This window comes from Anas platyrhynchos, chromosome 3, assembly GCF_047663525.1.
Source record: "Anas platyrhynchos isolate ZD024472 breed Pekin duck chromosome 3, IASCAAS_PekinDuck_T2T, whole genome shotgun sequence".
Lineage (NCBI taxonomy): Eukaryota > Metazoa > Chordata > Aves > Anseriformes > Anatidae > Anas > Anas platyrhynchos.
Genome location: NC_092589.1, coordinates 111,067,457 through 111,092,004, shown reverse-complemented (window position 1 = coordinate 111,092,004; position 24,548 = coordinate 111,067,457). Strand labels below are relative to the sequence as shown.

Genomic DNA, 24,548 nt, shown 5'->3' with positions numbered 1-24,548 from the left:
TGTCTGTGGCGTTGGGTCTGCAGCATCCATGGGGCTGTGCTGGATGTCTGGGAGCAGGGTTTTGGAGGGTGGTTTAGGTAGGATCTTCTTGATGTTTGATGCTGCAGGGTTTGGTCCATGAGCTGTGGCATGTATGCATCGTCAGATGCCTTCGCCAAAAGCTCACGCACAACATGGATAGTAACATCCCAGCCGTGTCCCTGTTACATAGGACATTCTCCTTGTGCTGAAGGAAACACATGTAGGGGTCGACCCATTCCTGTGTGTGTATAATCAGCAAGTAGAAAAGCAGATAGGCACTATGGAGGCAGAGTAGAAAAAAAAAAAAAAAAAAACGTTTCTCCCTAAGAGGAATTTAGTGAAGTATTAAGAAAAAAAATGATTATATTTATTCATTTATCAGCCACTGCTGAGACTCCAGGAGCCCTCTTCTCTGAGAGAACCTTGCCAGTGCCAGACATAGTAGCCCTGATGCAAGATAGCTCTTGTTTCATAGCATAACATGATAAACCACTAGATACAGTGGAAACTTAAGTTACTTTAATATGACAAGAAGGCAAGGTTTTTATCCCATGAAAGTCAGCTCAGGATGCAGACCATCAAGTGGTTACACAGTGGGTGCTCACAGATGACAAGAACCATACTACTGAACCAAATGTTCAAAGGTATCCCAAAATCATGAGATTTATAAGGATACTTGACATTACATATATCAGGTGTGTGATTATTGAACTCTGAAACTAACTCATTGTATTTTCCTTTTTTTTTTTTTTTTTTTTTTTGAAGTAATGGCAGGCAAAAGATTTTTTATCATAATGATAATGAAACTGAAAAAGCCACTTGAGTGATGAAACTTCTACACCAGCTGTCAAGGTTATCTGTCCGACTCCTTAAATTCTTTGTTTTAAACCTGCCTTCTCCATTACGCTTGCATTGTGGAGTGCTATTAATTTAAGTTTTCAGGATAGGACCGTCTTATGAGCTCCTCTCATATGGACACTTCCCAGTCCTCATACATCTTGAACACAAATGAAGTTCCTTCAGCCATTAATTTAATAACTTTTCTCCTCTTCATTCCTCTTCACTTTCCAGAGGTCTTTGATTAAAATCATACTGGCCTCCTTTTCTCTGAGCACCTTCTTCAACTTGAAGCTTTTATCTGAATGGATAAAAATAAAACAACCAAATCAGTCAATACTGGAGAGTTAAGAGGCTGGAAAAAGGCCAGTAGTCCCCAAGAAGGGAGCACTGAAGGTTGAGAGTTTCTTCCCTTCTACTTTGCACATACACAAGTGAACTGAGGCAAGAAAGACGTCTGAGACGGCATATTTGTTCTCATCGCTTCTTGTAAAAAAGCAACACTTTCATGTTGCTTTGAATACTACACAGAAAATTTATTCCATTTAACTGTTTTTTAACGGTTTTAACTGTTTCTCTCTCTCTCACTTTTTTTTCTTTTTTTTTTTTTTTTTTCCTCCTCAGTCAGAAAAGAGCCCATGGGTGGGTGTTGGTCAGACCCCACTGGGCACAGTGGCAGTGCGGCTTCTTCACACACCTGATCACCAGCTGGAAACAAGCAGGGGAAAGCTGGTAGGAGGACATGCAGCACATCTGAAAACCAACACCAATAACAGTGTAACATCACTAACAAAGTTATGATTTTCTACCATTACTAGGCCTACCCTCTGCTGCAGGGAACAAACATGAACACAGGAGGTTCCCTCTGAACATGAGGAAACATTTTCTTTATATGAGCACTGGCACAGGTTGCCACAAGGCTGTGGAGTGTCCTCCCTGGAGGTCTTCAAAAGCCACTTGGATGTGGTCCTGGGCACCCTGCTCCAGGTGTCCCTGCTGGAGCAGGGGTTGGGCCAGATGGACCCAGAGGCCCCTGCCAACCTCAATCATTCTGTGGTTCTGTGAAATTATGCTCCAAATATTCAGGAATGTTGCTTTTGAAGAAGGCAATACAGTTGCACAGCTCCAGCAGGCTGCTCTATCTGCATCTTAGAGTTTGATTCTGTCAGGGTTGTTTTTTTGTACAGCTGCTTTGCTGAGATTCCTTCATAAACACAACCTTCACAGTCACCATGTGGTTAAAGCCCATATCCTAACCTCATGGGTAAGTCAAATGATTACTTTCAGAGCCTCGGAGGTTAGCAACACTGAGGCATTTATTCCCCAAATCTGTGATTCTTTTGTCACAGGGTGAGCTGTTATAAAAACACCACATGATGATGAGACTTGCTAAGAAATCACAAACATGGGCTGTGTTTGGACTTCCTCATGCACATACAGACGTGGTGCTCATCTTGCTGGGTCAAAGACAGAGCCCAGCACCGTGTTGGGGCTGAGCAGTCACTTCTGTTTGCAGACCACAGCCCCAGTTTTTGAAGCACCCATCTTCACACGGACTCGGTGACTTCACGCGGACAGTGTTTCGGTGTGGAGGGCAGCAGGCTCTGTGGGGCGGGCTGGTGGAGCAGCAGCAGAGCTTGGGGCAGGTGAGGTCCCTTCCAACCTGCAGATACAGCAGGGTAGGGCACACAATTTCTTCCCACTTCAGAAGAGAGCACAGAGGTGTCACTGGGGGGTAGGGGAAGTGTTTTGGCTCGCTCACACCATCAGGCCCCAAAAGCCAAGACAAAATTACTGGGGCTCGCTCCCAAGGAGGCCGCCCGCCGCTGTAGTCGTGGCCGAGTGGTTAAGGCGATGGACTAGAAATCCATTGGGGTCTCCCCGCGCAGGTTCGAATCCTGCCGACTACGGCTCGGGGCCGCCCTTTTCCCCTCCCTCCCTGCTCTCCTCCCCAGCCCTCCTTTTGCACCAGAACCGCCCTCCGGCAAACATCCGCCGCGGGTTCCCGTCACAGCCTCCTGGGCTCCGGGGCTGGCCCGGGAAGAGGGCGGCTGCCAGCGCCATGCAGCACGGCCCGGCGCCCGCCGCGCTCGTCACCACCAGGTACCGGTGGCACCAACTCGCCGGGAGCTGCCGCCACCCAGCAGCCGGCTGCGGCCTGCCCTCGGCGGGGAAGGGAGCGGAGAAGGGCCGGGAGGGGAAGGGAAGGGCCGGGAAGGGGAGAGAAAGGAAAAGGAGGGGAGTGAAGGGACTCCCCCCCCCACCATCGCGGGGAGTCCGCGGTGGGCGCTGAGGGGGCGCCCAGGGCGGCGGCTGCCGGCGTCCCTTGCAGCGGGGACACTCGGGGTTTGGGGCAGTTCCGCGAGTTTTTTGGCAATTTGCTGCCGGAAGAGGTGCTGCTGGCATCTGGTTCGCCATGCGTGGTGGCCTCTCTGGTAGCTGAGAGGCGCTGCCCTTCCGTGGGGACTTAGCAGGGGGCTTAGCGCGGTCCCCCAGTCCCCCAGCTTGGTGGAGGGGCGGGTGTTTTGGGGTGTTTTCGGGGCAGAATGTGATGCCTGAAGAATAGGTTCAGGCTTGGCTTTATAAACACCTCTCTAGCTGAGCAAGGCTGCACCACGTCCTATCCCATCATGTCCCTTCCCTTCCCATCATGTTCTATCCCATCCCATCCCATCACGTCCCCACCACCAGACCCATGCTCCAAAGGCCACAGGGAGTCAGTCAGTCTGGTTTTGAGACCAGGCCAGGAACAAGTAATATAAGTTTCTTCTGTTTTCACACCTTCTCACAGCTCTAGCCGAAGGCACCAAATGTACCCTAGGTGGGTGCAGAAGCACTGTTTTGAGCTGTATTACATTTTTCAAACCTGTATTTCCCTAGAAGTGCCGAGCCAGCACCTCATGAAGAAAACGCTTGTGGCAATCTTTATAAAGCAGTGATAGAGGTTCCCTCCTCCCCCTTCCCCAAAGGTGTTTGAGACCACATGAAAGGAGTTGGCTATCAGATGGAAGACGAGGAGCAGAAGTGCTGATTCAGCACGGTCTGGACTCACGCACCTACCTCCTAGGACACAAGTCGAAACTATTTCAATCACACGAACTTCAAAGCCATGATTTTCATCCTTAAATACTTTGCTGTGTCAGGGCCTGACTGCCTTTGGAGTAGTGGCCTTGAACCTTCAAACAGATCTGACTGAAATCACATACACGTTTTGTAGGACTGACTTTATATTAGGTTTTAGGCTGCGAGGTGGAAATCTGAACACCTGGAATTATTTTACAGTGAAGGGACTTTACCTGCACATTGTCCCGCTGATGTTGTAATACCTTCAGTAATACAATTAGATGTATGTGTGTGTGCTTAAGGCTTTAACAAGTGAATGTATTTTCTATCTTGTGAGATTAGATACCTGTATAGTTGTGAACCTTTAAAACTTTTTATATACACAGGTTTAGGTTTGGGGGTAGGTTTTCTAGTTAATGGTAACACAAATAAATAATAATCTGTAGCTGTGTAGTTAGACTGTACAGAGAAATAAAAATATTTGCTGGCTAATTTGTGTCAGATATTTTGCCTTCATTTCATGAAGAAACTAAGTATTCGAGTCTTTTCTTCCTGTAACCTGACCAGGGTAGTCAGACTTTGGTCCCCTTTGGGGTCTTCCGTGGAAGGAGGAGAGGTTGTTGGAGCTGCTGCAGGGGCTGACTGTGTCAAGACGAAGTACAAAGTCCGCCTTCTTGGCACATACACAGTGGAGTGAAGTTTCTCTGGTCACAGCACCCACATCCCTTATTTGCTTTCCTGCTTAGCAATGGCTCCTTTCCTTTTTTTTGCATCTTGGCCTTTCAGTGCAGAAAGCAGATTGATTAAACTGCGCAGCCTCTACATTATATGCAACTCAAAATACAGGGTGAAGACCTGTGATTCTTCCATGAACTGGGGAAACTGCCCTGCTCAGCTGACCTTTATATAATCTCTCGTTCCTCTGTCCTGTGCTGCTCCTCCTTGATCTGCTTGTGCAAGCACAATATTACTGCTATGAATGCTCTCATTGTATTCAGGTGAGGTCATCTGTATTAGGAAAATTAACCATGTGCCCAGGTGTCCCCTGATCCATCTGTACTGCAGACAAAAGTGACTTACAGATATATGCATCTAGATTTAACTAAGGAGCAGGAGCAATAAGCCTGTGTGTCTAATATATTATTAATATATTAACATTAACGACCAGCTTTTCATTTTTTTCTTTTTTTTTTTTTTTAAGGCCACCAGTGTGAAAATGATTGTATTTGATGTGAAAAATGCAGTGAAGCTATTTCTGTCTTGTTTTTTTTTTAGGTGCTGCTCCCATTTGAATAACAACAATAACAGTATATAATGAATTAAAACACTGGGGGCTGCTTATTTTGAAACCAAGGCATTACAAGAATTAGTGTGCTTTGGATATTGTGTCATACCTGTTGCAGCCTCCCTGCTGACTTCTGTTGGTTTAGAATCATTTTTATATTTAAAAAAACACATTATCCTGTTGCCATGGGAGGAGGTAATAGTGGTCGGTTTCGTGTGAAAGATGATAATGAAAGTGATCACAAGGCGTAAAGCAAACAAACAAAAATGTAGCTATTTCCCCTCCCTCTAATCCCTTTCCATTACAGTCATTTTAGTGGAGACTTTTAACAACTTGCAAATAAAAAAGCCTGGGTGTAGGTAAGGTGCTTGCTAACTCCCTGGCATTATTCAAACTCTCTGATGCAGCAGGGCTTACAATGAAGTTGTTGTCTCATCTCAGTACATCGCTACGTGGCTGATGTTTCAAGCTAAGTAAGGCTATACAGGAGGGTTGGCTTGACAGTGGTTGTTCTTTTATTTTTATCAGAAGCGAAAAGCAGGTTAATTTATCACGTAAACTCTCTCTGTGGCTGCATTAACAGAAATAAGTCACTCCTGAGTTCCAGTAAACAGCCCTGTTTGTTATAGTCACGACTTTAGAGTGGCTGCACATCTGGAGAGCATTTGCTGTGCTGCAAATATACTAGAAAAAAAAAATCCAGATCCAGCTGATTTTACTGACAGGTGTCCTTTTAGGCAGCGTTTTGGCTGCCGCTGCAGGAGACAACACTCCAGATAATGACTTGTTTAAGGGTTCAGCAGACCGCTGTGTGCCAGCCAGGAGGTTCTAAGGACACCTGTGTATTTACACGTAAGCGCTCTTGCTTCTGTGTTTGCATCCTGTAACTGAGAACAAAATTTTGTCTGCTAGTGTAAAGAAAAGTCCTTGGCTGGCAGCAGGTGAGGACAACATTGGAGCAACCAGAATAGCATTTAGGTACCTAGCAGAAAGCCTCGGTGACAGTAGAGCTGTAGTTAAAGCCCTGATGTTTTAAATATGGCTTGCAAAGAGAATTTGATCAAAAACTGAGCCTGTGCCTGTGCTTGTTGGTATTTGATTTATGGAGAACTCTTGAGATATTCTGTTTAAAAAGCTTTAGTTTTGCATTGAAGATTCAGAAGTTGCCTTCTTGGGAAAACTCAAGTTTCAAAAGAACTTGTCAGGTTTTGACATGATGAGAGGAGCCTTTCAAAACTTTCTTTGAAACTAGATCGTTTAAACCACTTTAAGGCCTATTTTAAATTCATATGCCTAATATATCCTTAGGTGAGAGGGCCTTTGTGTCAGCAAATCTGAACTTCCTAAAGAAAGGGGCAAGAATTCCACAAGACACCTCTGCAATCCACAGAGTCCAGGGAAGATGGGACTTGGCGTTGCCCAGATAGCTAAGGTTAAAAAAAAAAACGCAGTAAAAGTGCTTAATGAAGAGAAACGTGTTTTCTGATTTCATTTAAAGGGTTCACTCACATGTAGGAAGGAAGCACTTCGGAGATGCATCCAGAGAGCACCCAGATGGAAACAGCATAGCTGGCCCAGCAGTCAGCTCCAACATCTCTGTATTCCAAGTTTTAATCTAGTTCCTCAGATAACTCTTACTAACATAAAGTTGTCCCAGCATCCAAGCAAGTTTCTTAGTCCTTTTTTGGCCCTTTTCAGGATGTCCTAAGACAAAGGAGAGGTGAATAGGGCTTGGCTTCAATTGTAGTGAACAGAGCTTTGCCTCAGAGCACTTCACAATGAGACAGGGATCTTGGCATCTTCTCATCTGCCCTGCTGGGCTAGGGCAGCATTTGTGGAGACTGTAATAATATGCAAAACCAATATGTATTGTTTCATATTAAAATGGGTGAAGTCTGTGCAAATTTGTATTCCTGCAGTGTATAAACAGACCCTAGGGTGTAGGGTCTGTCCTGGGTCCTGTAAAAATGGGGGTCTTTGCACTGACTTTCTGGAACTTTGAATGGGATCCTCAGGGAGTATCATTTAAGTCTCTGTGCCAATGCCTGAACTCTGTATGTATTTTATTTTTCTCCCTAGGCAAATTCAGAATAAACACACGGGGCTGGATTTGTCAGTGCCAGAATACCAGGAAATCCGTGGGAAGATGATGTCTGGCCACGTAGAGTATCACATCGTCGTTGTTACCCGCCTGGCTGCCTTCAAATCTGCAAAGCACAAGCCTGAGGATGTTGTTCAGTTTATGGTAAATGTTTGATCAGTGCCATGTTAGCAGTGAGCTTTTTGCTTTCTTAATCTTCTTTGATTATTTTGATTCTGATGTAGCAGATACTTTGTTACTGCAGCCTCCTTGTGTCAAGGTCCTTGATAGGGCAATGCACTCTGTAGTTCTGCAGTAGGAATATTATACATTTATTAATTGAACTTTTTATTCCAGGAGCTCAAAGCAATATTGTCTGTTTGTTGTTCGCTATAAAGCATTTTGCATTATGGGTCAACAAGTAGAAGCTAATCGAGCTTTTTATAAGTTCTGCTACAAAATTAGTTTCTCAGATACATGTATGAATAGTGGGACTTGGTGCATAAACATGAAATAAATATACAATGAATGAAACAGAGTCACATGGAGCAATAGGAGGAATTAGCCTTGGAGTAGATAAATCTATTAGGCTTGACATGGTTTTTAAACTGTAATAAGAGAGTTTTGCAAGGAAGTGTCCTTATAAAGCATAAGTGAATCAGATTGTCTTTTTCCTGATACCTGCAGAGTAAAGGTTTGAAAACACAGTACGTTACTTAAAACAGGTGAAATTAATTCCATCTCTAGCATGTGTGTGTTCGTTTGAGGTATCTCACCCTGGGCTGTCTGCCGAGTAGACGGAAAAAGTTGCATTTAGGGTATGTTTCATTGGATCCTCTTTAGCTGTCTGCTGAATCATCCCCAAAAAGTGTGTTTCTCTGTCCATTCACCATAAAGGGACTCTGAAGTCGTGCACCTTCTTGTGTGCTATGAGCATCTGCACCTTGCAGATGTTTTGGTGATACCTGTAATGTTGGAGTGATGTGAGTGTGTGGTTACCTGGTAGACCTTTAGCTCTAGTATAACTCATGCTCACTAGGACACAGCTGATAAATGGATTTGCACGCAGTCTGATTTGCAAAGAAACACGTCAGTTTTGTGAAACAGTGCACAGTGAGGAGCACATCTCTGACACTTGTTGCAGTCCTTAGGCAATAGCCTTATGGTAGAAGGCAGTGCTGGCATAAAAGGCTGCTCTGTTTTCCCCTTCTGCTCCAGGGGAAATGCCTGTTCTCTTTCTTGCAGTGCTTCCTACTTTGTGCCAGTTGTCATGTGGCTGTTCTGTAATGCCAGCTGAGGAACTGGTCCTGGCTAAAAACTGCATTTGGGAGTTGTTTTAGTACCAACTTACACCTGTTTCTTGAGCCTGTGAGTTGCACAGCACACATTAGTGCTTGCTGTAGGACAGGGGAAGGGCCAGACATGGGCAGAAGAGAAGATGATGTGGATCTTTTATTTTTCTGCAGCAGTGCCTCCTTGTATTATGCAATATTTCCGTGCAGCTCCGTGGAAGAAAGAAGCTGACTAAACCTCGGGTGTTAAACTGGCCAATTACCATCTAACTCTTTGCTTCTTTTACAAAAAGTAGTTGAGATCAGGTCTTCTCTACAGACAAGAAACAGCCTTCCTACTGTGGCGCCCCTGCTTGCTGAGCTTGTTTGTTTCCACGTCTGTTCTCTCTGAGTAGGGGGATTTTCTGCACTTAGCGGCTCTTCTCAAGTGAAATGAACCTTTCTGATTTCTCCTCTGGTCAGACCCCTTGACATTTCGTTCTTTATGAAGAAGAAGACTGCGGTGTAGCCTGACGGGAATAACATTTATCTCATCAGATACTTTTTCTTCAGCTGACTAAGTCTGATATATTACATAGTTGGTGCCTGAGAGTTATTTAAAGCCCTGAGATGGGAGATTGGAGGATGGATGCTTTGCATCGATTCATTTCAGTGAGTCTTTTCTGTACATGCTACTGGAAGGAACAGAGGGATTCACCTGCCCTAACTTACCTCTGTGTAAGTCAGATATTTTAATCTTAGTCTCTTAGGGGAGAAGGGGATGAGTTGAGTCATCCTCTGGAAATGCCAAACAGTCTTTGACTGTTTAGGGAAAGCATTCTGCATGTTTGATATCTGGGTTGGGGGGCTTCAACTCCAGGCTAAAAAGGCTTAAGGCTTAGTTGAGTTGCACACAACTTACTGTTAAGACCATCTGAGATGCTCCATTTTTTTTCTCACAAAGCCTTCAGAAGGTTGTGGGTCTCCCACCCGTAGGTTCTGTCTGATATTTGCACCACCGTGGATACCCCAAAGCATGACGGCATGAGTTGCCTGGTTTTAGGCAGAACAGTCTGTTCTCTGTGGTAAGATGTCAGCATTTGCCACAGATTTCTAAGATCCCATTGCAGTCAGTACAGTACTGCCAAGAACGATGCAGCTTAGCATCTATGGCATGGAGGAACTTGATCTGCTTATCAAGAGTGGTTGGTACCATTTGAGAAGCCCTGAGTTATCTGAGATATCTTCACAGCGCCTTGCAACTTGACACAGAATGTAAAGGCAGTGGTGCTGTCCTGGAGCAGAATGAGGTAAGAGACTATACACCATCAATCTCTAGCTGGTTGTGCTTAGGCAGCTGAATCCCCTACCCGAGATATTCTGTGTGAGTATGAGTTTCAGACACGTCTTTCCAAAAGGTATCAACGATGTGTCACTGTCGTGAGAGCTGAGACACCTCACAGGCACGCCAACAGTTGTCTTAACCTGGAGGTAAATCCCAACCCTGTGGCTTCTGGGTGAGGTGAATTGCACCCATTGTGCTTTGTGTCTGCAGAATGCCCCGTCCTGCTGCATGTTGTACCAGCACAAACAAGAACCAAGAGCCCTTCCCAGACGATTTTCAGGCAAAGTGCAAAAGACCCAGTTGACTGAGGGAGTTATATTGGGCAGCAGGTCTAACACTACATTTGCATAGCAAGGGAGGGTGAGATGAGACATCTGAAGGAGGAAAAAGAAAGAACTGTATATCTGTTCTGCCTTCCTCCCTGTGTGAGCAGAGTAGGAGAAGTAACTTTTTTTGATATTGTGGAACCTATAAAATTTGAGAGGTTGGAGGAAGGAGCCAGCGTTGCAACGCTGAGAAGACAAGTTACAGAAGACTGGTAGGTGTGGTGGGATTCATTGGCTCCAGGTATGATAAACCAGTTTTGGCTACCCCAGGAGCCAGATCTGTGTTTTGAGACCCTTTGTCTTTCTTTTTCTTCCTCCTCCTTCCTCTCTTTCTTACCCTCAAAAATTGATTTTCCTTGTCTAGCTGCTTCTCTGCCTGCTTCCAGTTGAAATTACTGTTCTCTACCCTCTCGTGCTCTAGGTGGCAGCAGTGAAACTGGCTTTCTGTGCATTAGGCTGTGAGCCGCTGCAGGCATCGATGTGATTGTGCAGTATTTCTTGCTCAAAAAACTTCTCTGTGTCCCCTGTAAAAAGATGGTGAGTAGGACAGAAGCATCCCCTCAGCTAACTCTGACCTCAGGGCTGCAATTTAGATCACACTGGATCAAGATGCGATATGTACCTATGGCCAAAATGAGACAAGCAGCAAAAAGAGATTTCAGATCTGGCATGTGGAGTTACAAGCTTTCACTGTGTATTCAAGCAATCTGGAGTCCTTTGTTCCCCAGCCATAATGGGATTGTGGCATTTCGAATTGAAATGTTTGTGAAGCGTTAAGAGAAGAAGAAATTCACATCCGTCATGACCTTCAGATCTAAGTTCTTAGGAACTGGAAGGATTTTTTAATTAAAAAAAAAAATGTCATTTGTAATATGCAGCACATGGGTTGTAGAACTGCTTAACCTTAAGGTTATATTTGGTAATTAAAGGAAAATTCAGCTGTATTTCTTTCAAAGGTCAGAATCCTCTTGTCCATTGAAACAATGAAGTTGGTTTTATCTTTTGTACTGCATAAGGTACTGCTGCAAAGGTAACACTTAATTATTGCCTGCAGATCTGCCATTTTCTGTGAGAAGAATAAAAGGCTTTATTTATCTTAAATGCTTTTCTTCTAGCCACACCTTACCTTTTTTTTTTCCACAATTAACTTCTCTCTTCCCAGCCTAATTAAAAACCCACCCAACCTATAGTGCTTTCTCATTCTATTTGTGCCTAGCTTAATTACTTCTCTTTTACAGGTTCCATTTGTTAGTCAGGTTCGTTCTTTTTCAGAGCTGAACAAATAACTGCTGGTGTTTGACAGGCACAACATGTTTTTTGGAGGAATTTACTGCAGGACTGTCTTCCTCTCATAAAACAAGGGAGTAAAATTATGTGGGTGTGTATTTGTCTGTGCTTTCAGTATTGGCTCTTTGCATATGTTGGCCTTCTTTCTATGGGCCTCAAAATCTGTGCACTGGGGCTGCCGTTTCCTGACCATACAGGTGTGTTGTGGAGATGCATTCCTTCACGTTACAACCTTGGGGATGTGAGGGGAAAGGAGAAACTGCTCAGTGTGGCAATAGGCTCAGGAGCCATTAAGAATTCATGTTCATTAAAAAAGAAATACTAGAGTGCTTGCTCTTCTGCTGGGTAAAACAGGTGGGGAGAACAGCATGCGGTCGTGTAATTAAAGTCTGCTGTAATGCATACCCACGAGGTCACCAAGCAACACTGATTCTGGGATGGCTTAACTTGGAAGTGTGCTGTAGAAGCTTAGGTTGTGTTTTCTGTGAGAAGGGATGCTGGGATGCTTTCTGTTCCTGTGCCCAAAGCTGCTGGCTGTTTGAAAGCATAGTGCTGCTGTACCTCCATCTTCTGACAGTGGTAAGAAGTGGGATTTTTAAAAAGAAAGTCACGTTAGCCCTATGTATTTCATGAAATACTGTAAAATCAGGCGTGTTCTTCACTCGCATGCATTGGCTGGCCAAAGTTAGCTCTGAGGCCTCCATTTCCTTGAAATCCAATCTGTAAATATAAAGCATATGAAGCCAGGTTTGAGGTCAGAAATGGGGCATTAAAAGGAGCCTAGGGAAAGGAGGCATTAAATCCCATTAACACTGAGTGGGATGGAATTCTCCCCTGCACATCTGAGAGTCCCAGGCTCGTGTCCTGCAGGCATTTTGCCGCGCTCCTCTCACACACGAGGCTCTTGTGAAGAAGGGGGCAAGGCACATGCATGAGATTTGAGGGATTAGCAGCAAACTTCAGGCTTCCACTTTGAACTTCCCGGTGGTTTTCTTAACCTTCTAGCTATATTTGATCATACTCATCTTACTTATCTGTTCCTGGTGCAAAAAAGCACTCAGCCCATCCCTGTCTCTCTTTCAGTTCTGCCTTGAAAGTTAATTGTTACAGGCAAATAGGGTCCTGACCCGGCAAATATGCACATCCTTTGCTGTATTTGCATGATTAACTCTTTTGAAGTTAAGTAGATCGAGCCTTTGATATTGTGACTTGAGAGAACCCCCTTGAAGTCAGTGCACTCGGGCTGACTTCAGCAGGTGGGGCTTTGGCTCAGCCGCATTCGTGAGTTCAGAGAGGGGCTTGGAGGGGAGAAGATGATTGCAGGATCAAGACCTAGAGGAATTACAGGTAACATAAGACAAATATTTTAGTATTAATCAAATGGGATTTGGTTACCTGATGAGGATTGATGACATAGGCTTTAGACCAACATTTTGGTTTTTAACCTGATGTTTTGGACCATAGAAACCATTGCCTCTTTTCAAAGGTTTGTGAATGGTAACCAGGAAAAGAAAGATTTAATTTTGCCATGTGCTGATGTGCCTTTCTTTTAAAAGATTGTCAGAGGACATCAAAGTGTAGGGGTCCAAAATGGCCATGGTAGGGCCACCTTCTTGACTGGAAAGTTGTGCGAATGCTGTGGGTTCTCAACTTAAGAACCCGGTGAGACCTCGCTGGTGCTGTGCAAGGCCCTTGCTGTGCTGCTGCTTTGGGACAGGGAGAGCCACATGGACCAGGACTGAGGTTGGTACCATCTGCCAGTCTTACTACCTTGGTTTTGGTGCTGGAAATGCAGCAGAGATAGCAACAGAATTGAAGGAAGATGAAGAGCCAGCAGCAGACAGGGTTTGAGGCACAGGAGGCAGAGAGCTGGCGGGGGCTGGAGGTTTCACAGCCTGTGTGGATGGTAGGTTATCCCAGCAGAGGGCATCCCCACACTGTTGGATGTTGGTTTGCAGGGTGTGTTGCAGGCTTTTGGGCACTATGTCAGAATGCTTTGCATGTAGTGTTATTACACTGCACGCTGTGTCTCATGCTATGGTTGGTGGTGGGCTTCGGAGCCCACGCAGATTCACAGCAGCTCGGTTAGCAATGGGATGTGAGGGAGGGCGTGCGTTTACCTTAGGTTCAGTGGTGTAAGTAGACATAAATTGAGATTTATGAATAACTTATGGATTTTGATAGAGGAGGAACGAAAATTGAGAGGGGAGAGAAACAAGTTGTTATGTCTCAGTTCACTCTTCCTTTTGGAGTATTTTATAGCTGTTTTGGCGTGGTCTTGGTGATTGTCTCCTGTCTTCTCATGCTTTCAGGCATTAATGTGTTATTTATTATTGCAATTAATTAGATGATAAACATTTTTCACAAATCAGGCTTGATTTTTTTTTCTGGGCAAAGCATAATATTTATTTTTCAGAAGTACTGGTGATTTCCTCACTGCCCTTACACTCATGGTTACACAGTGTGTTCGGAAGGCACGCTGGTATCATACCCTGTTCTGAGTGCTACTGGGAACCAGCAGACTGAAAATGTACAGCCATTCACAAATTCCAGATTTGCTTTCCCCTCTGTTTTTGGGGTATCTTTCAAAGGGAGGATCGTGTTATCCTGGGAACACCTCTTTATTGCCTTCACTTTAGTTCTTGGCTGCTGAATTGCATGGCAGATCTGCTTGGAGAGGACAATGCTGTTTGCATTTGCCTGTGCTGAATACAGGAGGCAAGTCTAAAATCTTTGTTTCTTATTCCCCTGTCAACTCCGGTTTGTTTTCATGTTTCAGATCTTTGTGATAGGGCTGCTTGCCTTTTATTAGTGGACACTGAACCTGGAGTGATCATTGTACAACCAAAATGCAAACATTTTTCAAATCACCTAGCGTGGTTGATAATTACTCCGAAAGGCAGGGAAGCATGAAAGCTAGGCTGGTTACTATTCTTTGTGGCAATGTCTAGTTAAGTGAGGTAGTCTAGGTGTGTCTGCTAATGTCAGGGCCTGCTCTCTGGCCTGGAGGGCAGCACAGTCTGCCTGCATCCACGGTATTGGACTTTCTTACCAACCCTTACCAACCACAAAGCCTAGCAGTGCCCAAACTGGCTACTGAGTGCTCTGTGCACCAGGCTAAGCCTTGGATGGAAAAAATTATCTGAGGGCGTGCTGCCTGCCCAGAGTCAAAGCTGAGCCAGGCGCTATCAGGTTCCAGTAGACAAGTTCCACTATCAAGTTCCACTTACTGGGAATATGCCCCGATACTGTTTAGTTTGCTGGTAGAGGTGTGGTGGATAGATACTGGGTTAATCTAAACTTGTTTCCCAGTTGCTTCTGTGCTTTTTGTCGGGTTGACTTTCTTTTCTTGGTGGAAGTATTCTGCTTTCTTCCATCCCAAGATGTGGTGCTTGAGTCTCTCCATCTTTTCAAGCACAGTAGTAATTGAGATTCAGTCCACTAGAGTTCACCAGAACAAGTTCCAGGAGGGTAAGTGTTGCACCCTAGCAGAGGATCTGTCCCATACGCTCTCTGCTAGCACTAGTTTTGGAGCTGTTGTTTTGTTTTGTTCTTTAAATAGCTCTGTGTTCATTGAGACACACTAATAGGTTTGGGGGCTGTGGAGCATCAAGATGAATATATTGGCTGTATAATACCACAGTCACATAGCATGACAGTCACTCTCCATTATGCCTCTAATGTCAGTTAGAGAGTGTTTTGTTTGCGTGATTAGATTGTATTTTTTTTTCACATGTTGTTTTGCAGTCCTGAATTCAAAACCGACTGCGGCATAGAAGCCACCCTATTTCTAACCAGCATTCCCATGGTTATTGCTTTCCTTGTATCATGAGCCTTATTTCTCCTGTCTTTGTAGAAGGAATGACTGCTGTGGGCAATTTCTCTTTGTATAAGAATCTGTAGGCCATGACCAAGTCGTTTTCATTCTCTCATGGATAAACTAAGGAGTCAGGGGTCAGCTGAGGTCTGTGCCCTTGGGTTTCTGTATTAGGTGCTGTGCAGGGCAGCAAATGTGCCAGCTGCTTAGGCCTCAACAGCCAGAAGCACACCAAAACCCACCAGGGCTGAGAAATCTGCCTTCTGGCATAGTGGGGAAAAGATTCACTCTGCTTTCTCCATCAGGCATGCACCTGGCTTTGCCTCCTGACTTTTGGAGCTGGTCACCAAATAGCTCATTTTTAGTGGACAAGAATTTTTGCTGTCAGAGAAAAGTATCTGGAGCAGTGATCTTCCCGGTATTTAATTAACTGATGAGTCAGGCAAATGGATGCTGGGTACCTGGCAATGAGCTTCTATTTCATTAGGGAGCAGATTTTAATAACAGAATTAGAAGACCAGCAACAGTGTTTGGGGATTCACTGTGGAGATAACAGGCTCTTACCAGGCTTTATGTAAATCTCCTCGGTAATACATGTTTTCTACTTCAGTTTCCAGGTTTAATGTTTCACAGTGCTTAACCTGTTGCTTGCTGCTCATGTCTCCCTCTTGCCTGTAAAGAAACTTACCCAGACAACATGTTTTGTTGCAGGTCTCCAAGAAATACAGCGAGATAGAAGAGCTCTACCACAGACTGGCAGCCCGGTATCCACAGGTTTCTCTTCCACCCTTGCCTAGAAAAGTTCTCTTCGTGGGGGAATCCGACATTTGGGAACGAAGAGCGATGTTCAATGACATCATGAAATTCATCTCAAAAGACGAGGATCTAGCAATATGTCCTGAGTTACTGGAATTTTTAGGTAACTAAAAGATGTGAGTGTCCCTTTTCCCATGAATGTGATTAATAGAAGCTGCGTTAAGTACTTGACTGAGGTAGCCAAGAACTAGAGAATGCCAGAGTAAAGGCTGTGACTGAAAATATTCTCTTGTGCATCTATAGTGCTGCATAGTCATGTTTGCTGTTATTTTCCCTTCTTTCCAGTGGACACACACCTTACTCAGAAGCACTGATGCCACAATACTTGCTTTGAAGATATCCATTGCACCCTCTCTCATTTCCCTTAGGCATATACCAAAGCTGTACTACAGAACGTGTGAGTTTAGAAGGCTAAATAATCATTTACTGCCAGTGTAGGAATAGACCTTGAAAAGACAGTGCAGGGCTCCTTTAGAGAACAACTGCTCCATGTTTTGCCTGTTTTTCATTCCTAGTAAAACTACTGGGAATTGCTGAAGTGTATACTATTGACCCTCGAAAATATTTGAGTAAAAGTGTGATGCTTTTTTAGTTAAACCTGTTCTCTGCCTTCTTTTTTATATATAATTTTCCTTAGCCTCGTGTCCAGTTCTTGTTGCCCATTCCAATAATCCATACAAGTCCTTTCTTATGTTCCTTGGGCAGAGAAGGGAGTCAGTGAATAAATGGAACAGATGGGCTCTCTGCTCTTAATTCAGCTGAGAGTTGCTGAGCAGGGAATACTCCTGGTGCTGTGCAGGATTCTCAGTGTAGTGTTAGTTTTAAGGAGATGAAGTTGCAAGGTGCTAACAAGTCATCATGTGTGAACTGCCAGTTTTGCAAAGGTGTGAAGCATGGCCAGGTTAGAAGTTCTGTGACACTGACAAGAGCACATCCCTGTAACTAAATCTCTATCAAGCATGAAGTTCACAGTTGAAATCAGCTTCCTAAAGTAAAGGGGGACAAAATTACATCATTTTAGGAAAAGGATTGTGCCAAATAAGATTTGAGAGTTCTCCCCCAGCCTTATCAGTGCTCTCTTGAAAGCAGACCCCTTGCACAGAGAATTTAGAATTCATGTTGCATGAGTCTTCGCTGTATATGGTACAGATGTCTACATCTGAACTGTCTTTATATTCTGTGGACAGATTGTGTGTAAGTAATATGACCTGCTCATCAAAGACTGCCTTAGAATAATATGTCTCACCCTACCAACCCAGGTGGAATTCAGTATATACACTGCAGATCCTCAAGCTAGTGTTCCTTCCTGACAGACATTGGAGATACAGTCAATATATTCTGAGGTATTTAGGTAGAACTAACATGGTAAAACATAGATGTCTACATGCAGCATCCTAGCCTCCACTGCCTACCCTGACCAGCACTCCCTTGCCTATAAAGGGAGGAAAAGACCAATTGTTCAGTGTAGGCACACACATTTGGTTTTGAATTCTACCCTAGGTGATTAGGTACATGCAAGCATGAAAAGCTGGATGAGATGTGTCTCACTTGCCATGTCAGTTTAATAGTCAAAACGATGAAGCCATGAATTTTATTTATCAATAGTGTTTTTGTTTTGTTTTGTTTTTATGCTAGCCTATTTTTAGCTAGTCTCATTACTTTAGAATAGTTTCCCGAACATCCAGAGATTCCACAGCACGGAACAGTTATGTTCTCCTCATTCTTCTGGGCTTTGCATATATCAAGTATGGTGAGAAGACTTGGCCAAAGTGTGTATTTCAGTTTCCATCTTGCATACTGAAGGAAGTTAGAACTTCAGGCTTCTTTTTTGCGTGTAAATCAAAGAGCTACCTTGGAAACTATTTCTCATGCTATCTAGTGCTGTACTTTTAGCCCAGATGAATTAAATTAGTAACAAAAAGTGTTCTTTAGCTATCTACATCTGAGCAGAGTATTTAAGCCCCTCTGTAGCCAACGGAGAGAAACAGGCACTTCAGAGGGATACTTGTTCTCAGACAACTGTCTTTGGATGCAATGAGTCACCAGCTGAAAATTCTATTGTTTTCATTGACTATAGAAGGAACATAAATAAGCATGTGTTTTAGATAAAGTTCATTTCCTTTGTCTTTCTCTACTTGACTTCTTTAAATCAGTAAACAGACCAGAAATATGACAATACATCAGTGGATAGAAGGGAGAATTGGGAATACTGGAAGAGTTTCACAAAAGCTGATCATATACACCATTTCTCAAACAAAATCATGAGAAACAGGTGCAACGCATGAAATAAAACATGACTGTTGTCCCGTGTATTCAGTTTTGCATCCTTAATTGTATTTTGCAGGGACAAAATCTACCAGTGTCATTGACTTCAAGGGTAAAAACATCCTTGATGACAAAGAGAAAGAAGATGAAGAAAATGAGGCATTGGATTTTTTCAAAGAGGAAAAGACACCTGACTTAATTTCAGAGCTTGTATCAGTGAAGGGTGCCAAAAAATGTGAGAAGAAAGAAGAGGAAGAGGAGGAAGAAGAGGAAGAAGATTTAGACCCTCTTGGTATAATCAGGTATGGACTCAATACCTTTGTTATTTAATTTTTAGCTCAATTTTCTAGGCAAATGAGGCTGTTCCATGTCACTGTCCTCTCATCCCAACCTTTCTGTAAAATATTTCACCGAGGAGAAGAGGCCTCTCATATTATGTTTCTATCCAGTTCATGACAAAGTGCCTCTGTAGAGGGAAGAGACTTTGTAGTGCCTCTTTAGTGCATGCCTGAGGGAATCCAGGTGAGAGAGAGACATTGAGAATGCCTTGATTACAGTCTCAGCTGCAGTAGGCACTTTAGTGGACACTGCAGGGTGCCACCACAAAACATAAAGCCCCTGGGCTGCATTGGATGTGCCTCTCTGGAGTGCACTGGTGTTAACAGTGTCTGGAACTGCTTCTGAGCTGGCTGGTATCCAGAACGATGTGAAGTTACAGCAGTGTGAAGACCAAAAGAGCCAATGCATCAATCAGGATGTTCACATATAGGCTTTCTTTCCTCCTGCCCTTTTCTGAAGATGTCATGTGCTAGCTAAATGCCTCTAAGGTGTAAGCAATAACAGCCTGAGAAACAGAATAATTGAATCAAAGCTTGCTGAAGTTCGTATCTGGGTTTGCTTACCTGCCCAATAATTTTCAGAAGGCTATCACCACTTCAAGATGGAATTTCTCACTTAATTCCCAAAATCATGAGAAGCAAATTTACTACTAAAGCCTGAAAGCAAATTTAGTTTCCTAGTGGCTGGGATCATGAGTATTGACTACTTTTTTTAGTGCTTCTCAGGCTTTAGATGCCCAAGTAGAGGGGCCCCAAAAGCACTGATAGTAACAAGCCAGAACTCTCTGTTGGTGTTTCCCAGTTACCTTGAATTATTTGTGGAGTGGCCATTCAGTCCAGGTTCTAAACCTGGGTCTCTCACACTGAAGTCAGGTCAACCACAAATGATTAATTCTGGGAGCACCATTTGGACTTTGCTTCTGGTAATAAAACCACGTTTAATTGCTGGCATCCAGACAGAGTCCTTTTTACTTAAGATATTTCATCCTTTAAATATCACCAGGAAACTTTAAATATTATCCTTTTGACGAAGCATGTGCTTAATTACTCAGCATCAAAATCATTCCTTTGTTGAAGAGGAGTTTTAAAAAGTTAAGCAGCTATTTACAATGAAAAGCTTGATAAAGCAGTACTTCCCGCAAAATGGTCCTTAGTTGGTAGAGTTTATAAAAGAAGCTGTCCTTTTTTGGATAGGAAAATGATCTATTGGGTTAGCAAATGCAATGTTGTATTTTCAGACTTACAACAAGTATAAGCTGTAAAGAATGTGCTGTGCCAAAACAAGCAAGAGATTTTTTTTCCTGCCTCTCACAGTTTGACATAGCATTTGAAAGTCTGATTATTTTGTTCTTTTAATGCATTGGAGGATGAAAAGATCTGGTATTTAATAGTCATTTAGTTTATTGCTTCCATTCCTTTTGAGAACAGAATTATTAGTGAATCAGAATAATTTTGTTTATAGAAGAAGAAATATGGTATTAAGTGGTACAGTGCTGCAGCATGACATGTCATGCAGTCAGATGTTTTTCACTCTAAGTCAGTGGTTAGCTATCTATAAAAAGCCTCTCGGAATGTATTTATTATTATGCTTTTAAATCTCACATGTACAGTGTCACAGCAGAAATATAAACATGGAAATAAGAATCCTGAATCTGATTTAATATTGTTTCTATTCTCCTCTAACTCACCCAGCTTCCACAGAAGATATTTTTCATTCAGATCAGTGGTAGCAGATTGAATGTAAGCATTGTATCCCAGCTTTATGCCATCTAGTAATAGCAGGTGTCAAGATAAGACAAGGACAGGAGCTTAATTGGCAGTGAATGGCCACTTCTGGAATGACCAATGTAGTGTATCTTCCATGCCCGCAAAATCATAGGTGATTACGTGCTTTAAAGAGGGAACTTGAGGACTCACAGCTTCAGGCATGCTTGAAGTTAGGTTGGGATGGGGATGAGTAAAAAATTAGGTGATACAGACTGGATAAATGTGTTTAGTACTACACAGTTCCTTAACACATGCATAATTCAGGTTAAAAAAAAATCCACAATCCTTACCCCTGTTTAAAAAGAAAATAAAAAATGAAAAAATGTAAAGTCAGCACTGGGACAATGGACTGGCGTCCATTGCAAGCAGTAGCGGTAGCCAAGGTTCTTTTGAGTAGCAGAGCTCTGACCTAAACTGAATCGTGTGTTTGGCATAATCTTACCATTTTTTTCTTTCTTTCTGGATGAGGATGAAACTGCTCCAGTAGCAGAGGCCTCCATATGTTGTCAGCATGCTTCATTTGGTAACAACTTCTCCTCCTGGGCCAGAAGGCTGCGACTTGGATTGGGCCCAGCACTGCTGCTGTGCTGCTCAGCCACCAGATATCCAGCTAAATGTACTGGCCTTAGGAGTAATATGCTAAACTAGGGCCTTTTTTTCTGTTTTTATATTGCTGATGATCATCCAGGTGTAAGCTGGTAATGGCAGGCTCCTTTTCCCTAAAGGAGATGTCCCAGTTGTGCCGGTCTCTTCCTTGTATTCAGGGCTGGGGCCAAGCTGCTCTTTCATGTCTGGTGGGCGACTCACGTGCCAATTCCATGTTCTTCAGCTTCTGTGGGTGTAAAGTGTGGCCTGCAAACCTACCTGGTGCTTCTTTGCCATACGGTTCTCATGCTCAAAAGCTTACTTTCCGTGTTTGCAGAGTGTTCTTGCACCATGTCTGGGATCCCTAACAACAGAAAGCATTGCTTTCTTGTCCAAATCAGGAACATTTCAAAAACCATAATGCTTCTGATAAGGTTTGCAGCTTTTAACTCTCCCTGTTCCCCCTTATTTTTTCCAGGAATTTTTCTTCCTAGAATGAGAGGTACTCAAAATGAGGTTACATTTCTGGGGTGTAGTGCTGAAATTCAGCTGAAACGTGCTTTCAGAAGGTCTGCTTTTTCCTTTTCTCCCTTTCTTGAGAGTTTGGAGTATTTTTATTCCAGTGTGTTGTCACCAGTTACTCTGCAAGTTCTTATGGACGTTTGTAGAGACCTTCTCAGCTTTGGGCAGAATATACAGGTCCTGTAAGAACAAGCACTCCTCATACTGAGTAAGATAGTCCTTTAACATGAGCTGTGCAGAGGGGAATGAATGTATTGTACCCACGTTGGTAGCAGCAGAACATTTCTAGCTGTTTCCTTTTATTTTGCGGTCTAAGTGTGCGGTTACTTGTTATAGGGCTTTCTTGGCCAAAGTGTCTCTTTTAAAACTAGCATATATTATTTTTTTCTGGAAAGCCATAATCCTTTATTAAAATGTTTTAATTCCTTTAGAGTGGGAAATCAGATAGGTATTTTACTCTACATCATAGGGAAAATATTAGGTTAATCACTTATCTTTTTTTCTCTGTTGTTGTCCTTAAAATGAAAGCAATAATACTGTTTATTACTCTTTTCTAAATCCACCTGTCTTAATATTTGCAGATATCTATTTTTAAGTACTCAATAGACTACAATAGCATTTTCAACGATATGTGTTGGTTTTTAGAGGTGCAGTATCTTTCAGCAGTGCTGAATCTTAAAGAGTTTTCTGGTAAATTACAAAATGTTACTGTGTGGCTAGTCACAATTGCAGGGGTTTCTACATCTGGAATGCCTTCAAGAATGAAAAAAGCAAGGGCACTGGATCCAAAAGAGGCTAATCCTCTAAAGGAGAAGGTGTGGAAGACAGCCACGAGAATAGCAGGAGCTATTCATCCACAGGCAGGATGTTTTTGATGATACTGCTGAAAATTCTGCAGTGGAAAAAGGTGTAATGTGCAATGGTATAAGAAAAGATTTGCATGGAGCAAAGAGAAGTGTGAAGCGATGTTCTTGGATGGTATCAATGCTAGTAAACTCAGCAGTGCCAGGCCCTGCTGGCTGAGGCTGTCTGGGCATTATCTGGCTGCGTCTGTGCTATTAGGTTCCCCTGCCCTCCATATGGGGTGTGCTGTGCTCAGAACGCCCCTGGAAATAGCTACTGGCCTGTGCTGTCTCCTGGGCTGTGGGTAGGATGGGTTACAAGACAGGTTGTCCCATGACAGGGGAGCACCAGGGACCTGTGCTCGGGCCCAGGGTGTGAAGAAATTACAAAATAAATAAATAAATAAATAAATGAAATAAATAGCCCTGAGCAGCTCTGTCCACAAGGGTTAGCTTTCTGCCTGCTGCCCTGTTTGCTCTCCATTTCCCCATTTGCCCCGAGGGTTTCCTAGGGTTTTGCTTTCTGTAGGGAATCCAGGCAACCAGTTGAGGATTCTTCTTCTACTGGGTCCAAGAAGGACCATGTTAGGTATTTCTAACTCTGTATCTCAAAACAACTTTAAAATCACATCACAGTAAGCGAGCTATTTTTTTGTCTTCTCCTTCTGTGGATGAACTGTACGGTTTTATTGCGTGTAGGTTGAAGTCAAGGGCTTTAACATCTCTCCCCTCACTTTAAAACTGACTTACTTGTATTCAATTTATCCCGATAAACTTGATACAGCAGCTGATTAAAATGACTCAGAACCAGCTTTTCTGAACACAGCAGCAATGATTTTGCAAAAAGAACAGGAGGACTTCATGGGTTAAAGCATGCAGCAGCCCTGTGCATGCATTTCTTTGGCTACAATTAAATTGTGAAGTAATATTTGTTCCCTAGCTCAGAGAACCCACCTTTTCCTGTGCTTCCCTGCCTCCATCAGCTCTTAGCACCCCTCACCAGAGCCTCTTTTCCATGTTCCCTCCCTTCCGTCCTTTTTCCTTTGCCTCCCTAAACCTTGCAGTGACAGCACATCCTCCAGCCCACAATTTTTCCTGGCAGACTGCACAGGGCCATGAGGTGGGTATTCCCCAGGCAAGGGCTCTTCTGTCTCCTCGTGGGTCCGTGAGAGCTTCTGTCTCCACTCTCTCCCTTTCCTATTGTTTCAGTGGATTTCCCCTTGTGGCTTCTCCTCATCCCATTTCGTCCCTTCCCAGAGGAATGAAGGCACATGGACGGATTGGAGCTTTGCATCTGTTGGGTATAAACATAGATAGAGCTAACTCCTGACACCAGTCGGAAGGGATGGGGCCGGAGAGGGCTGACCCTTTGGGATCCTACTGCCAAAAGTTTTTAAGTCTTGTAGCTCATTGTTGTTGCGGTCAAGCTCAACCACCGCTGGTGCCAGAGGTTTATCATCACTGGGTTTGGTTAGCAAGGGGATTATTAAAGGACTCGGGACCTTTTCTGGCTGCAGACAGAGTGGACAATGGCTTTTAGCAACAGCTTGGTGGGGAGGAAGCAGCCGGGCAGCAAGCCCTGGCCGTGCCAGAGCCCTGCAGAGCCAGGCGGGCTGCTGGAGGAGGGCTGCTGGTACACGAGCCAGCAGTTATTGCTGGGTTGCATCCCAATGGCAGCCCCACTAGGGTTTGACTCCTGAGCTATCATCCCAGTGTTCCCTTGCCTTTCCTTTTCTTCCCTGTTGTGCCTTTGGCTGGCCTCAGCCTTTTTGTCTTTGGGGGCAAAATTTCATCTTGCTTCCTCTGCCAGAAACGCTGGGCTGCTGCGAATGGCTCACCCAGAGGCAGAAGTCAGCTTCGGGGGAGTCCTGCGTTTTGCATCTTTCCAAGCGTTTTTATTGATGGCATGCCCGGAGCTGTAATCGGTGAGGGCAGGGTGCTTGCTGGTGGGTTTGTGCCTCAAAGGACGACGAGAATATCTGCAGGCTGCAGCAGTGCCATGGCTCAGCTGCTGGCTGCCGGACAGATGGTCTAGAGCAAACTTGTCACAATGTGTGTTCAGCTGCTGCGTCTTCTGCTCC

At 43.8% G+C, this 24,548-nt stretch overlaps 1 protein-coding gene and 1 non-coding gene across 4 annotated transcripts in view; both read left to right on the top strand.

The window, feature by feature from the left end:
* The first annotated feature begins 2,686 nt into the window (after positions 1–2,686).
* TRNAS-AGA (transfer RNA serine (anticodon AGA)) lies at positions 2,687–2,768 on the top strand. The gene has a single exon. It is a non-coding gene; the product is annotated as a tRNA-Ser (tRNA).
* Positions 2,769–2,802: 34 nt separating this feature from the next.
* Positions 2,803–24,548, top strand: part of HS1BP3 (HCLS1 binding protein 3) — a 71,942-nt gene continuing 50,196 nt past the window's right edge. For all 3 annotated transcript variants that reach the window (XM_038176433.2, XM_027455305.3, XM_027455306.3), the window contains exons 1-4: positions 2,803–2,961; positions 7,286–7,451; positions 16,044–16,251; positions 18,493–18,715. In XM_038176433.2, the coding sequence (XP_038032361.2) occupies positions 2,921–2,961; positions 7,286–7,451; positions 16,044–16,251; positions 18,493–18,715 (638 nt within the window). In that variant the 5' untranslated portion in view covers positions 2,803–2,920. The remainder of the gene's footprint in view (positions 2,962–7,285; positions 7,452–16,043; positions 16,252–18,492; positions 18,716–24,548) is intronic.